Source organism: Pseudorca crassidens, chromosome 15 (assembly GCF_039906515.1).
Source record: "Pseudorca crassidens isolate mPseCra1 chromosome 15, mPseCra1.hap1, whole genome shotgun sequence".
NCBI classification, from domain to species: domain Eukaryota; kingdom Metazoa; phylum Chordata; class Mammalia; order Artiodactyla; family Delphinidae; genus Pseudorca; species Pseudorca crassidens.
Genome location: NC_090310.1, coordinates 6,706,910 through 6,722,858, shown reverse-complemented (window position 1 = coordinate 6,722,858; position 15,949 = coordinate 6,706,910). Strand labels below are relative to the sequence as shown.

At 40.3% G+C, this 15,949-nt stretch overlaps 1 protein-coding gene across 8 annotated transcripts in view; it reads left to right on the top strand.

Moving 5' to 3' along the window:
* The window catches only part of ZCWPW1 (zinc finger CW-type and PWWP domain containing 1), a 30,438-nt gene that overhangs the window by 8,039 nt on the left and 6,450 nt on the right, over positions 1–15,949 (top strand). For 5 of the 8 annotated variants that reach the window (XM_067705715.1, XM_067705713.1, XM_067705714.1 and 2 more), the window contains exons 6-15: positions 1,087–1,177; positions 1,474–1,631; positions 1,962–2,084; positions 7,826–7,942; positions 8,676–8,796; positions 9,420–9,495; positions 9,903–10,007; positions 10,918–11,001; positions 11,604–11,670; positions 12,083–12,180. In XM_067705715.1, coding sequence (XP_067561816.1) covers positions 1,087–1,177; positions 1,474–1,631; positions 1,962–2,084; positions 7,826–7,942; positions 8,676–8,796; positions 9,420–9,495; positions 9,903–10,007; positions 10,918–11,001; positions 11,604–11,670; positions 12,083–12,180 — 1,040 coding nt within the window. Of the gene's footprint in view, positions 1–36; positions 1,178–1,473; positions 1,632–1,961; positions 2,085–7,825; positions 7,943–8,675; positions 8,797–9,419; positions 9,496–9,902; positions 10,008–10,917; positions 11,002–11,603; positions 11,671–12,082; positions 12,181–15,949 lie in introns of those variants that run through there. The other 3 variants (XM_067705721.1, XM_067705719.1, XM_067705720.1) reach the window with 3 other exon arrangements.

Sequence of the window (15,949 nt, the reverse complement as noted above, 5' to 3'; positions counted from 1 at the left end):
GGCAAAGAAATTGTTATCTGAGGGGTAGAATAAGTCGATAGCTTCTCTCCTTCCCTCCATCTTTCTAAGTAAAGAAATATTAGATGAGACTTTGAAATATTTTTAAATACTTCATCTTCTATCAACAGGACTATAGCTAAACCACCTTAGACAGAGGGTACAGACTTTTAGAAAAATAGATTACATTGACTTCAGAATATAAAAATAGTCTCATCTAGATTTTTAAAATGTAATTTAAATTTATTTCTATATGTTTACAATATTCATAGAAAAGATAACTTATTTTTCCCAGATTTGAAGAACTTAGTCTCCATCTCCATCTACCGTTGTATATTTCTGTTTCTAATACTGCTTTAACATGTGCTCAGGAATTTGATTTTAGAATAAGGAACTCTATAGCATAGGTCGTGAGGCCTTCTCCATAAGGTCATGAGGCTAAGGACAGTGGTTTGACATTTTCAGCTATTCTTAGGTATACTTCCATTCCTAGAGAAAGTTTGAGGAGCAAATGATATAAAACATGGTACATAAAATTTCTGTTATGTACACAAAATAAAGTTAACATTACCTGGCTATCCTAGAATAGGCAAATCAATCTGGAAAGGCTTGCAGAAGGATATAGATTTGTAGTTTTTCCTGAGAATTAAAAAACTTGAAAGTTGGAACTTCCCTGGTAGCACAGTGGTTGAGACTCCACGCTCCCAATGCAGGGGGCCCGGGTTCAATCCCTGGTTGGGGAACTAAATCCCACATGCATGCCGCAACTAAGAGTTTGCATGCCACAACTAAGGAGCCGGTAAGCTGCAACTAAGTAGACTGTGAGCCACAGCTGAGGACCCCGCCTGCTGCAACTAAGACCTGGCACAAATAAATAAATAAATAAATAAATATTAAAAAAAACCCAAAAAACTTGTAAGTTCTATGGTGTGGCAAAAGTCCAAAGGTAAGCTCTTCCAGGCAACTGATGGGAGATATTTTAATGAAAGTTTACAGTTTGGAAATAATGGAGTAGCTGTTTTCTTTAATTGCTTCTCTGCTTATAGTATTTTGTTTTGGGAGGGATGGAATCTAGCCTCGATTTTGCAGAGACTTCCTGTGCCCAGCCTACAAGATGTACCCAGTTAGACAAGGAACCAGGAATTGCTTCTTCTACTACTGATAATAATAGTGCTGATGGGTAAGTTTATCCCAGTGAGGCGAGTTGATCACAGGGTAGACTTAATATTGATAAATGGTTATCCATCTATCTATCTATGTAGTCATTTTTCATATCTCTATAGCTTTCTCTCATCTCAGGAAAGATACTTGAGTTGAGTTGGGAAAAATAGGCCAGTAGATGGATAAAATGACCTCAGGAGGCCATAGAGAGCTTACAATTCTTCTGTCCTCCTAACTTTTATCCTTGGGTTTTTTCAAAAGAGGGGTACTACAAATTGCCCCTTTATACCTTTTAATTAAAAATCTTATTTGCAGAGAGAGGGTAGTGGTACCGCATATTCTAGAGATTTCAGCCTCTCAGGAAGGTGGAGTAATCCCTGAGATAAAGACATCTAAGCCAGGCCAGCCAGATCCTGCACCCTCTGAGAAGAAATTCAATAAACTCTCCTTAAGCAAAAGAAAGAAGACCGCTCGTAAGTATAGTCAGATACATTTTGACACCTGGCTCAAGTACTTACTCCATGAAATTAGGGAATTGGACAGTGGGCATACTGAGAATTTTCAGCCCAAGACTTGAAACTATTGAGCTATGATTCTTCTTCCTTCTTTAACTGGCCTCTACTATCTACAGAGATTCTCTTCTTCATCTCCCTACCCTACAATGTTTTCTTTTTTTTTTTTTTTTTTTTTTTTTTTTGCGGTACGCGGGCCTCTCTCTGTTGTGGCCTCTCCTGTTGCGGAGCACACGCTCCGGACGCGCAGGCTTAGCGGCATGGCTCATGTGTTTTCTTTTATCTTCCCAGAAAATGAGAAAATGGAGAAAGCCCAAAGTGGACATGAGCACAGGCAGAAAGATCAACTGAAGAAAACAGTTCAGGATCATTCTCAGATCAGGGACCAACAAAAAGGAGAGGGAAGTGGTTTTGGTGAGTTCAGCCATGGTTTGAAAAACCTACCTTGGGCTTGAAAATTGGAGGTGGAGGAGAGAGGTAAGGGTTAAGATGTTAGAGGAAATTCTGCAAAGACTATAATTTATCCCTCACAGCTGCTTGTTAGAGGATATGGTGCTGAGGAAGAGAGAGAACTATTTCATTCATTCAGTTATTAAGTCATATAATCCACAGGTGTTTGGTGCTTGCTAAATTCTAGGCATTTTAGGAGGTACTGAGTAAATGCAGAGGAAACAAATAAAAGCCTGTCGCGCGCGAGAGAAGCTTGTGAGGAAGGCCAACAAGAAAGCTACAAATTGGGAGTAGTCCTGGGAAAGTTTCCAAGAAAAAGATATCACTTGAGCCAGATCTTGAAGTATAATTTAGTCAGACGAACTAAGGTGGGAATGGGGGTCAGAGTGATAATTATTGGCAGAGTAATGGAGGAGGGCTAATGTTTGTAGCTTTTGGGTATTTTGGGGAGTAGGAGGTTGTAGGGGTGGGGGAGATAAGGTTAGAGGCAAGTAAGCCCCAGATCTTAAAGGACCTTACAAGTCAGGCTAAGGAAGTTGGATTTTATTTTAAAAGTAAAGAGGAACGATTGACATTAAGTAGGCAAAACTTGATAAGATTTGCATTTTAGAAAGCTTGCTCTGACACTAGCATGGAAGGTGGATTGGCAGGAGAAAGACTAGACCCATAGAAATAATTATCCAGGCAAGGAAGACAGACAATAGCAGTGAAGAGGAAGAGATAAAATTGAGATCTTTAGGACGCAAGATCAATATGATACGATTGCTGCTGGGTATGAGAGCTGAAGAAGAGTGAGGCCTCTAGGATGGTCCTGTTTTCCGGCATGAGTGACTGAGTGGATGAAGAATCATGATCTGAAGTGGAAAATATAGAAGAAAGAGCAAGTTGAAGATGATGGATTGAGCTTTGCCTGAGTTAGGGGGTCTGTGATGAGATTTAGAGCTCAAGAAAGGGGTCTGGGCTCTCGGAGATACAGATTCGGGAGTCATCTGCATCAATAGGAATAGATGAAATTTTCCAAGAAGAGGGTGTAGAGTGAAAAGGGAACATTGGATAAAAACCCTGGGGGAGCATAATGTTTAGGGTTGAGCAGAGGAAGAGGTACCCAGGGAGAAAGCTAAGAAGAACTAAGAGAAAGCTCAGAAAGGTAGGAGGAAAACTAGGAGAGTGTGGTATCACAGATTCCAGGGGAGGAGAGAATGTCAGGAAAGAGGGAGTGTTTAGCCATGTTAAATTCTACTACAGAGATAACAAAAAGAATAAAGATTTGAAAATCAACAGATATCACAATTAGGAAATCATTAGGGTTGATTAGAGCAACCATAGGGGTTGGTGAGGGTGAATGGCAGGTTATTGTTGGTTGAAGAATAGATACTTTTTTCAATTAGTTTAGATGTGAAAACTAGGAGGGAAAAAATAGTAAATAAAGGGGAGTGGGTATAAAGTAGATGGAAGATTTTTCTTTCTTTTTTTTTTTAGCTTTCTTTTAAAAGAAAGACACTTGACCTCTTTATTGCCAGCATATTTATATGCTGAGAGAAAATTGTTTATAGAGAGGGAGAGATTAAAGAAGAGAATGAGAAGAGAATCAGAGGGTTTATTTTGAGTCAGAAAGGACTCAGCCTTTCAGATTGGATGGAGAGAAATAAGGATGCATATAGATTTATTTATTCTTTTAACAATAGTTTTTAATGCCTTATATTATATGCCAGGCATTGTGCTGGGTACTAGAAATATATTAGTGAACAAAATAGATAATCCTTGCTGTCATAGAATTTACAGTTTTAGTGTGCTAGATAGATAACAAACAAATACATTATATGAAATAACCTTGGTAATATTGGGAAATTTTAGTATGATAAATAAAATAGATCATACAATATATTAGTATGTTTAAAATTTTGAAAATAAGTAGACTTAATCTGGGGGAAAACAGGCTTGCACCAAAAAAGAAAAAAACCAAAAACCAGAACCCTAAGATTAAGGAACAGTGGACTAAACAATCAGCTGGTGTCTAATAGGCATGCGTGTATATATATATATATATATATATATATATATATATAAAATTTGGATTATAGAAGAATAATATGGTTTGTACATACTGGAAAGAAAACTCTAGGAAGACTATGCAGGTACGAAACAAGGTAGTCTAGGGCAGTAAACCACTCCTCGTGTTGTAATGACATGGCAATCAGTATAAAGAGCTGGAGGTATAAGTCTAATTTGGGTAGTCGGGTGGTCTGGGTAGTAGTGTTCCATCTGTAACTCTCAGTATTAAGACGAGGGATAGATTTTAGACTGGGAGATGGAAATTCACTCCTTTGGCAGTGCTCGTGAGTTGAATTGTGGTTGTAGTGACTGTGTAAGCCTCTTCCTATTAATGAACCACTCTTCCTGTTTTTCACAGTTGCCAAGGAGAGGTGGGTGCTCCTGGAGCAGGAAGTAGAAAGGGAGTATCCAGTAAATAAAATTTGCATTAAGTTCTGTGAAGGGAAGGAAAAGAATGTCATGAGAGGAAATGGTGGAGACCTAATTAAGATTGGGTCAGCTAGAGAAAGCATTTGTAAGGAAATAACATTTAAGCTGAAACCTGGAGCAAGACTAGAAGTTAGCAAAGTGAAGCGTAGGAGACAGTTTTGGGTAAAGTGGAGATTGTCTTACTCCAGATACTAAAAGAAAGCTGGTATAATTGGGATTCAGAGAGCAAGGGAAGCAAGGCTGGAAAGTGACTCTGGATAAATGTAAGGAGGTAGGCAGTGGCTAGATCAAAGACCATGTTACAAAGTGAGAATTTTATCTTAAGTGTAGTGGGAAGCCCCTGGTGGGTTTTAACCAGGGAAGTGACATCATCAAATTGATGTTTTAAAAGTACCCCTTTGGTGATTAATTGGAGAATGGAGTATGGGGAGACAAGAGTAGACCAGCTAGGAAGTTAGCGCTAGGATTAGATATTTTGGTGGCTTGGATTAGGATGATGAAGGAGACAAGAAGTGAATGGTTTTAAGATATATTTTAGAGGTAAAATTTTCAGAACTTGGTAATGAGCTGGATATTGGGAGGTGAGAGAGAGGAGAGGGTTTGTCAAAGATGATTGGCTTCTGGCTTGAGCAGTTATGTGAAAGGAGGTGGGAAAAGACAGTTCTGTAGGATAAGATCAAGCATTTGGGTTTGGGCGCATTAGGTTTGAGATCGTTGTGAGACATCCAGATAGAGATACCAAAGAGCAAGATGGCTATAGGAACCGGGAGCTCAGAACGGAGGCTGTTAACGTACTTCTGTGTGTTGTCAGGTGTGAAAGTGGATTTCAAAGCTGAGGGAATGGATGAGCCGGCCTCAGGAGAAAGTGCAGCATGGGGAGTGAAGACCCATGATTAGGCTTTGGAACTCCAACTCAGGGATTTAGAGATTGGACAGAGAGCGAGGAGAATTCAGTAAAAGAGACTGAGGAGGGAGTTACCAGAAAGATGGGATGGGGGAATGGGAGAATGAGGGATCACAGAACCCAAGAAAGCTAGTGTTTCAAGAATGAGCAGTCAACTGAAATGCTCTTGACCTGTGTCTATGACATCAGCCTTCATTATCACGGAGGCACATCGTGAGCCTCAAACACTGTTTTCAAACACCTCTTCTTTCTAAGTTGCTTAAGAGGAAACTTTAAGGAACTGTATGTCTTTAAAAACTGTCTTTGGAAAGTTCATCCTAAACCATAAATATCTAGTTTTATAGCATTAGGATGATTTTCCCCCACTCATTTCCTCTTTAATATTCATTATTTTTACAACCACCGTTTATTTGATTGATCTCTGTTCACTTTTATGGTCCCTGGCCCTTTCCCCCACTCTTTTCTTCTAGTCTTTCCAGGTCACCTCTGTAAACATCCAAAACTATCATTGGAAACTGTCTCTTCAGACTAATATATCATTCTCAACCAGTACTTTATTCTTCAAAATAAAGTAATTGAGAAGGTGATCCATAATATGAGATATTGTGAAGGGACCCAAATGTAAGCCAACTGCTTTTCTGAGGGATGATTTTGGTGGGATGGAGGGCACCCTTATGTTTTGGCATTCAAGGTAAAATTTGACAGTGGGAGAGTGAACTAACTAGAGAAACATATTGGTTGATATTGTTAGCTGTGAATATATAGTATACCTAGGTGGCTGGTCAGTGATTTTTCTCTAGCAATGCTCAGTCAAATGAGTATAGGCACAGAAAAAGGAGAGTGGGTTCATTCAGAATTGTGTTTGCTAGCTGGGCAGGAGGAAGGACAGAGGGAAAGGGAGTTGTTGATGTCTGCAAGAGAATCTAAGGAAATCAAACCTGCGTAAGTACAGAGTGAAGAAAAACAGTTAATCTTAATTGCTACTAGATTGAGAGAAAGGTAGGGACCAGTGGATTGGAGATCTAGATAAACTGAAAGTTGCCACAGGGGTCTTGGAGCAAGTAAGGTGGAAGAATGGGGCATTTTTATCAGAGAGGGGTTTAGATAAGTGGTTCAGGGGAGTGTGCGGTCCCTGCAGATGACTGGGTGTGGCATGCAGGGTGGGAGTGGGTTCCTGAGGTGAGGGGGTGACCGAGGTGGCATGGAGGAGAACATACGGGGTGCCTTGTGAGTTTACTCCTGTGGCTGTAGTGGTCATCTACGAGGGCAGGAGGTGGAGAGAAGACTGAACCAGATGCCAGCATCGTGACAAGGGTGATGAGAGGGCAGTGTAGTCCCATGGCATAGACCTCGAGGGAGGAAGGATTTTATAGGAGGGAGGATAGTAATGGTCTGCAAGTGTCAATGGGGAGTAAGGATGATGCTGACCCCACTTTCTGGCGTGGGGTGTGTGAGAAGGACAGGCTCTTCTTAAAGGGCTTCAGCGGTGGGGTGGGGTCGGGTTGGGGCAGTGTCATTAGCGCATCACCAGATTTCAGAAGGGAGGCAGAATTTCAGAGAAGAGATTGAAGACATGTGGACTTTTGTTGCTTTTGTTTGGAATCCCAAAGACTATAGTGGAAGAGTTTGGGAGGGAGAGAGGAGAGGCTGTGTGGGACGTTGGGTCAACTTAGAAGATGTGGGGGTAGAGAAAGGTGGGGATGAGAGTTTGGAAGGTAATGGATAAAAGGAGTGTTTGGCCATTGAGCACAGCCTGAAGTAAACAGTTTGAGAAACGATAGGCTTAAACCTGTCTTTTGGAGAGGGGTGAACTCAGGGCTGTTGGTCCCAAAGGCTGCAACTTGGTGATTTGGTGTCAGGTTAATTTGTTGAGGTTGAAACAGGAACTCCAGATGCTGTGCACAAAAGAAGTGCTGGTTAGTCCTTCAGAAGAACTTTTTAGTAGTGACATGCCCTCAGAGAAATGAGGCACTAGCCAGAAATATGCCAGACAACCTTTTTAAGAACTGTCAATACGGGAAACACTCCTTTCTGCCTTGGGGGAGGAGAGGTGATAGCATGGTATAGGAGAAAGATTGAGATGTGAGACCTGGGCTCTTAGTTCAGCTTTGCCACCACTTTAGACTGATCTTTAGCAGTCAGTTATCTCCTCTGAGCTTTTGGTTTTACCATTTATAAATTAGGGATTGGATGAGTTGATCTCTAAGGCTTTGTGATTCTGGCAGAGGTGGTGGTGGCAGGGAGTATATTGATTTTAATTAAATTGAAGAAGGAAGAACATATTTTTGAGTCTCTTATATCAGGCTTTTTCCTGTGACAGGTCAATGTCTAGTCTGGGTCCAGTGTTCCTCTCCAAACTGTGAGAAATGGAGGCGGCTACGTGGGAACATTGACCCCTCAGTCCTCCCAGATAATTGGTCCTGTGACCAGAATACAGGTAGAATGGAGTGGAAATTTTTTTTTCAGTTTTTATTGTTCGTCCCTTTCTTTCCCTGCTTCCATCCTTTAGATTAAATATGACAAAAGTATATTTAGGACTCCAGGGGTCCTTGTAGTTAGTGTTTGGGGAGAGGGAGGGATCTTGCTGTCATGACAAGATGAATCTGGCATAAAGGGCTAGAGGAAGACACCCTGAAGAGCTATGTTGTGAGGAGAGTCCTGGAATCTAAACATATGTTCTGAGTGAATTCCATCTTCTTCAGCATTGGTTTGAGCCTGTCAATCTGATTAGATTGTTGGTATTGGGTTGGCAGATAGGAAGGGATATGGGATGTATGGGGAAAAGCCAGTGAGAGAGATTCAGTGTCTTAGAATTCTAGAATGTTTGAAACTACTTGAAAGAGATTAGGAAGCTCTAGTCTAGCCCAACTATTTTACAGATGAGAAAACAGAATATCAGAGAAATTACCTTCATGATGTTACACTGATGGAAGCAGGGTCAGACTCGTGGGATGTAGGTAGAAGTTTGGAGTCTCTTTCTACAGAGCATAACGAGGCAACTCTCCTACTTCTCCAGGCTCTGGCTGCATTTCCTTCATGGGTCTCCCAGGTGTCCTTTTGGTCCTACCTGCTGCATATACCAATTTCTTCTTGTCCTCTCCTCTGCCCTCATCCAGATTTTCACCTTATGAGGCTCTTTCCATCCCTTCATTCCTCCTCTCTTTTGGCAGATTTGGAGTATAATCACTGTGATATCCCTGAGGAGACCTGGACAGGGCATGAGAATGAAGTGGCCTATGCCTCCTACATCCCAGGATCCATCATCTGGGCCAAGCAATACGGTTACCCCTGGTAGGGCGCTATGGCAGAGTCAGAGCATCCTTCATGAACTTGGGAGTGGTAGATTCAAGCAGGGAGGGAGGAAATGGAAGGGATTTATAATGGAAATGGTACCTGCCTTAGAAAGAGCATGGGTGAGGGAGAATATAAAGTGCTAAGCTTGGAGGCTTTGAAAGAACCTGTTTTCTAGAGGTTTCACGATGGAGGTGGTATCTCCCTGGAAAAAAGGGTTGGACAGTTCTACCCTGGATGGGTAGAAAGAGAAGAGTGGCTCTAAGATATTTTTTTAGACATTGGAAAATGAGAGATATACAAAGTAAAGAGAACAAGGAAGGGTGGAATAGCTTCTTTTTTGGAGATGTCCCTAGTCAAAAGATTTTTTTCTCAGGGTTGCCAGAAGGCCTAGAAGGATAAGGTATTTTTACTAGAAAGATTCTGAGCTTCTTTGTACATTGATGAAAGTCACTTCAATCATTTGGTAGTGACCACTGTGGAGGGTTGACAGAGGGGTCTATTTTGGGGGTCCTTTATTTGCGAAACATATTGCCCTTTTATGTACATGTATATTGATGAGTTTGTGTTCTGTTCACCTAACCCCTTCTCTTCCATCCCCTACACCCATCTGTCTTCTCCAGGTGGCCAGGCATGGTAGAATCTGATCCTGACCTGGGGGAATATTTTCTTTTTGCATCTCATCTTGATTCCCTGCCGGTGAGTTCTCCTGATTCAGGGTGGGTAGGTGCTCAGGCCAAAGTAATGAACAAATCCATCCTAACAGATGTACATAGTTAGAAATATAGACATAGCCAGCAGACACAAGCAGAAACAGATTTTTAGCTAGAGTGACAAAAAGATATAGAAACAAATTTGTATCTAATTAAAATTTATTCATTACTAGGACATTCATGTTTTGATAAATATGCTTTGGTTAGGACTCCTGAGGTCAGGATGGAAGAACAATGGAATGAGGTGGGATATGTGGGTCAGGTTTAAAGGAACAGAGAAGGCCCAGCCCCTGCTTCCTTGTAAATCCTCAGTTCTTCTCCTGCCTTTTCTGGCTAGAGGGCCAAAGCAAGAAGAAGGACAAGAGTCTATAACAGAACCATCTTTTATTACAGTCCAAGTACCATGTGACATTTTTTGGAGAAACAGTCTCTCGTGCTTGGATCCCAGTCAACATGCTAAAGAACTTCCAGGAGCTATCCCTGGAGTTAGCTGCAGTGGTGAGCAACCCTCAGGGGTCAGTTGTGATATAGGGAACTTGAAAAACTAAATCTTCTCTTTATTAAACCTGATTTCTCCCAGGGGAAGCTGTGTGAGGAGAAAGTACATATCTGACCAAGTATGCAAGGGTGAGGTTATTCATGAGGTACACTTCTTTCTACCAGGATTGCAGCAGGATAATAATTTTTCTTAGTCTCTTTCCCTGTCTGCAGATAGAGGGCCTTCCTAAAGACCATGGTTTTCTACAGTTTAGCCAAAGCAGGTGTGATAGAAATGATTAACTTGGGGTTTCTCAGTCTTGACACTTGACATTTTGGGCCAGATAATTTTTTGTTGTGAGGGGATTCCTAGGCATTGTAGGAGGTTTAGCAGCATCCTACTGGCATCTAGCCAGTAGGACCCCTAACCCTAGCTGTGACAACCAAAAAATTGTCTCTAGACATTGCCAAATCTATTATGGGGGGGGGAATCTCCCCTGGTTGAGAACCACTGAATTAACTAAATAATATTTCTTCCCTATAATCAGTTTGGGCTTGATGAGCCTTGCAAATGAGCAGAGGTTTAGGAGCTCAGGGACCTTAGAAAATCAGGCAGTGAGTACTAAATCAAGCAGCTGGATCTAAAGAAACTTGTGAGAAGCTTAGAAGTACAGTCATCCGAACTCCTTTAATTTTGCCTTTACAAATTTCCATGGGCTTTACTTTGGAGAGGACACCAAAATGTTGGTTGAAAATTTTGCTAGGAATTGATGAAAGGTTTGTTTGGGTATAAGACGGGATTGTGTCTCTGAGCTCAAAAGATTAAGAATAGGAGTATCATATCAATACCAGAAACTGGAAATAAATGTAAAGGTAATGTCTGGTGAGTAGCAGTTTGTTGGAGTTACTTTTCTGAAATCTTTCATTTCAGAAAAAGTGCAAGAATAAGGACTTCAGCCAGAAACTGGGGGCAGCCCTGATGATGGCCCAAGAGGCAGAGCAGATCAGTATTCAGGTGGGAAAGTTTAGATCACATACCTGCTTCTCTTTGGGACTTGGGACACAAAGCAAGTTATGCATTTCCTACTGTGGAAAACCGGCTGTCCTTCCCCATTACACAGTCTTAGTCCTAGAACTAGTCTTTTCTTCCCAGGCCAGCTTCCCTTGATGCCTTAAATCATCCATTCTTTTCCCTACCCTTGGACAAATGGGATCTTTTCTCAGTCCAAACAGGGACTGTTAGTAGGGGGAATCCCACCAACCTATTTAACTTCGAGTCTCAGGTGTATGTACCTTATCTTCTCTCTTACGTGGAGTCAGTTTTTACCCTCAGATTCTGCTTTTGGGGACGGTAGAGAATGACAGTGAATTTCCCCTTCCCAGTTATTAACTGAATTATAAACAAACTGGAAAAAGAAGTTATAATAATATTGTATATTATCATATTATAACATTATAATAGTTAAGCTCTACAAAATCTAGATAGAAAGTATGAAATTTCAAGTGAAAATGGTATGGAATATTAATACAAATTCTATAACTAAAAACCTTGAAGACAGGACAAAAATAGCCCCTGGGAGAGTAGTAGATGATGCTTTTGTTTCTTGGTTCCCTCAGGAGCGGGTTAACCTGTTTGGTTTCTGGAGCCGATACAGTGGATCTGACTACAGTGGGGAAGGAAAAGGTAGGATAAGTAGGAGGTTAAAGACTAGAGAGAGAGGGAAGGGATTCCTTCATGAGGGCAGCAACTGAAGCTTTTATTTTATATCCAATATCATCAACCTAGTTCTGGATTCTATAATAGGAGGCTCTTCATGAATGCCATTGACCAAGTGTCCAGGATGGATGGATGCACAGATGGGTAGAGAGAGGAATGGAGAAAAAAAGGGAGTAGGGAGGGAGGGTGCATGTTGAATAGTGACAGGACTTTGAAAAGGGTGGAACCATGATAATCTAGGATCAGATTTCGTGGAGAAAATGTGACTTGGACCTGAAAGGCAGAATTAGAAGACTGATTCTCTGGGGTCAGCTCCACTAACTCATCACCTATTTTATCGGATAAATTATTTAGCCTTTCCTTCCTATTCCTGTTCTAGACGTAATGCTCTCTGGGGCTAACAGCTTAGATTCCTGCTTGGAGAAAGAAGAGGAAGAGTCAGAGTTGGAGGAAGAGGAGGAAGAGCAACAAAAAAAAGTAAGATTGATCTTGGGGATTCCTTTTAGGAGATTGCTGTAGGCCATCTGGTTAGCATGGATTTATATTTTCTAAGGAACCGTCCTGTCCCTGCATCAGAGTAGCCCTGACTGGCTGGCTGGTTTTATCTCTTAGGGGGTCTTCAGGGAAGGAGAGTCTCCTCTTTCCTCAGTTATTCTCTCTAATATCTCATATCTCTAGGAACTTATCTTTTTTTTTTTTTTTTGTGGTACGTGGGCCTCTCACTGTTGTGGCCTCTCCCGTTGCAGAGCACAGGCTCCGGACGCGCAGGCTCAGTGGTCATGGCTCATGGGCCTAGCCGCTCCGCGGCATGTGGGATCTTCCCGGACCGGGGCATGAACCCATGTCCCCTGCATCGGCAGGCAGACTCTCAACCACTGCACCACCAGGGAAGCCCGGAACTTATCTTTTGATTACAATCTCAGTTCCTACTGTAGTTCTTTGGTTCCTACTGGAGCAATTTCAGAGAATAGCAGGTTGCCTCTCTTCACTGTCCTTTCTTCCCTTTGTGAACACTTAGGATATTCATTATTTTATTTCCTTAATCTGTTTTCAGGCATATGAAATACATATATTTTTCATATTTAAAGACTTTTTAAGAGCAGTTTTTTGTTCACAGGAAAACTGAGAAGAAGGTACAGAGAGTCCCTGTGTACCTCCTGCCCCCACACATGTATAGCCTCCTCTGTTATCAACATCCCACCAGAGTGGTGCATTTGTTTACAGTTGCTGAACCTATATTGACACATCATAATCACACAAAGTCCATAGTTTACATTAGGACTCACTCTTGGTGTTGTACATTCTATGGGCCTGGACACATATATAATGACACATATCCATCATTATGGTATCATACAGAGTATTTTTACTGCCCTAAAAATTTTGTGTGTTCCATTTACTCATTCCTTTTCTCCCATACCCCTTAACCACTGAGAACCACTGATTTTTTTTTACTGTCTCCATAGTTTTGCCTTCTCTGAAATACCATATAGTGGGAATCATACAGTACGTGTAACCTTCTCAGACTAGCTTCTTTCGCTTACAAGTATGCATTTATGATTCCTCCATGTATTCTCATGGCTTGATAGCTCATTTATTAATTTTTTTTGGCTGAATAATATTGTATTTTTCTGGATATACCACAGTTTATTTATACATTCACCTACAGAAGGACATCTTGGTTGCTTCCAAGTTTGAGCAATTATGGATAAAGCCACTATAACTATGGTTTTGTGGGAACATAAGTTTTTAACTCCTTTGGAGTAAATATTAGGGAGCTTAATTGCTGGATTGTATGGTAAGAGTATGTTTTGTTTCGTAAGAAACCATCAAACTGTCTTCCAAAGTGGCTGTACCATTTTGCATTCCCACCAACAATGAATGAGAGTTCCTATTGCTCCACATCCTTGCTGGCATTTGGTATTGTCAGTGTTCTGGATTTTGGCCATTTTAATAGGTGTGTAGTGGTATCTTGTTGTTTTAATTTGCATTTTCCTGATGACATATGATGTGGAGCATCTTTTTATATTCTTATTGGCCATTTGTATATCTCCTTTGGTGAGATATCCATTAAGGTATGTGGCCCATTTTTAAATTGAGTTGTTTATTTTTTATTGTTGAGTTTTATGAGTTCTTTGTATGTTTTATTTTATTGAAGTGTAGTTGATTTATCATATGTTAGTTTCATATGTGTACAGTGATTCAGTGCCATATATATATATTCTTTTTCAGATTCTTTTCCCTTATAGGTTATTACAAAATATTGTGATATATAGTAGGTCCTTGTTGGTTATCTATTTTATATATAGTAGTGTATATATGTTAATCTCAACCTCCTAATTTATTCCTCCCCCCTTTCCCCTTTGGTAACCATAACTTTGTTTTCTATGTCTGTGGGTCTATTTCTGTTCTGTAAATAAGTTCATTTGTCTTTGTTTATTTTAGATAATAGTCCTCTATCGTGAGTCTTTTTTTTTTTTTTTCGGTACGTGGGCCTCTCACTGTTGTGGCCTCTCCTGTTGCGGAGCACAGGCTCCGGACACGTAGGCTCAGCGGCCACAGCCCACGGGCCCAGCCGCTCCGCGGCATGTGGGATCCTCCCAGACCGGGGCACGAACCCGTGTCCCCTGCATCGGCAGGCAGACTCCCAACCACTGCGCCACCAGGGAAGCCCCTCAATTATTTCTTTTATGGATTGTGCCTTCAGTGTTGTACATAAAAACTCATTGCCATACCGAAGGTTATCCAGATTTTCTCCTGTGTTATCGTCTAGCAGTTTTATAGCTTTACATTTTACACTGAGATCTATAATACATTTTGAGTTAATTTTTGTGAGGGGTATAAGGTTTGTGCCTAGATTAATTTTTTTGTAGTTCCACCACTATTTGTTGAAAAGACTATCTTTGCTCCATTTTATTGCCTTTGCTTCGTTGTTAAAGATCAGCTGACTATATTTATCTGGGTCTGTTTCTGGGCTCTCTAGTCTGTTCCATTGACCCATTTGTCTGTTCTTTTACCAATACCACACTGTCTTGATTACGGTAGCTTTACACTAAGTCTTGAAGTTAGATGGGGTCAGTCCCCCAACTTTGTCCTTCTCTTTCAATATTGTATTGGCTATTCTAGATCTATTGTTTTTCCATATAACTTTAGAATCAGTTTGTTGATATCCACAGAATAACTTGCTGGGATTTTGATTGAAGTTACATTGATTCTATAGATCAAGCTGGGAAAAACTAACATCTTGACAATATTGAATCTTCTTATCTACAAACATGGACTATTTCTCCATTTACTTAGTTTTTCATTGATTTCATTCACTGGAGTTTTGTAGTTTTCCTCATATAGACCTTGTATATATTTTGCTAGATTTATACCTAATTATTTAATTTTTTTGGTGCTAATATAAATGGTATATAAATGTATTTTTAAATATCAAATTCCATTTTATATTGCTGGTATGTAGAAAAGTGATGAACTTTTGTATATTAACCTTGTGTCCTGCAACCTTGCTATAATCACTTATTAGTTCCTAGAGTTTTTAGTTGATACTTTTGGGTTTTCTACATAGATAATCATGTGACCTGCAAACAAAATTTCATTTCTTCCTTCTCAGTCTCTATACCTTTTATTTCCTTTGTCTTATTGCATTACCTGGAACTTCCACTATGATGTTGAAAAGGAGTGGTGAGAGGGAACATCCTTGCCTTATTCTTGATCTTAGTGGGAAAGCTTCTAGTTTCTCACCATTAAGTGTGATGTTAGTTGTAGGTTTTGTGTATATATTCTTTATGAAGTTGAGGAAGTTCCTCTCTATTCCTTACTTACTGAGAGTTTTTATTATGAATGGGTGTTGGATTTTGTCAAATGCTTTTTCTGCATCTGTTGATAGGATCACATGATTTTTCTTCCTTAGCTGTTGATGTGATGGATTACATGAATTGATTTTCGAATGTTGAACTAGCCTTGCATGCCTTGGATAAATCTCACTTGTTCATGGTGTATAATTCTTCTTATACATTGTTGGATTTGATTTGCCTAATATGTTGTTGAGGATTTTTACATCTCTTCATCAGACATATTGATCTATAGTTTTCTTTTCTTGTAACGTCTTTGTCTGGTTTCGGTATTAGGGTAATGCTGGCCTCATAGAATCAGTTAGGAAATACTCTCTGCTTCTATCCTCTGAAAGAGATTATAGAGAATTGGTATAATCTGTTCACTAAATGTTTAGTAAAATTCACTG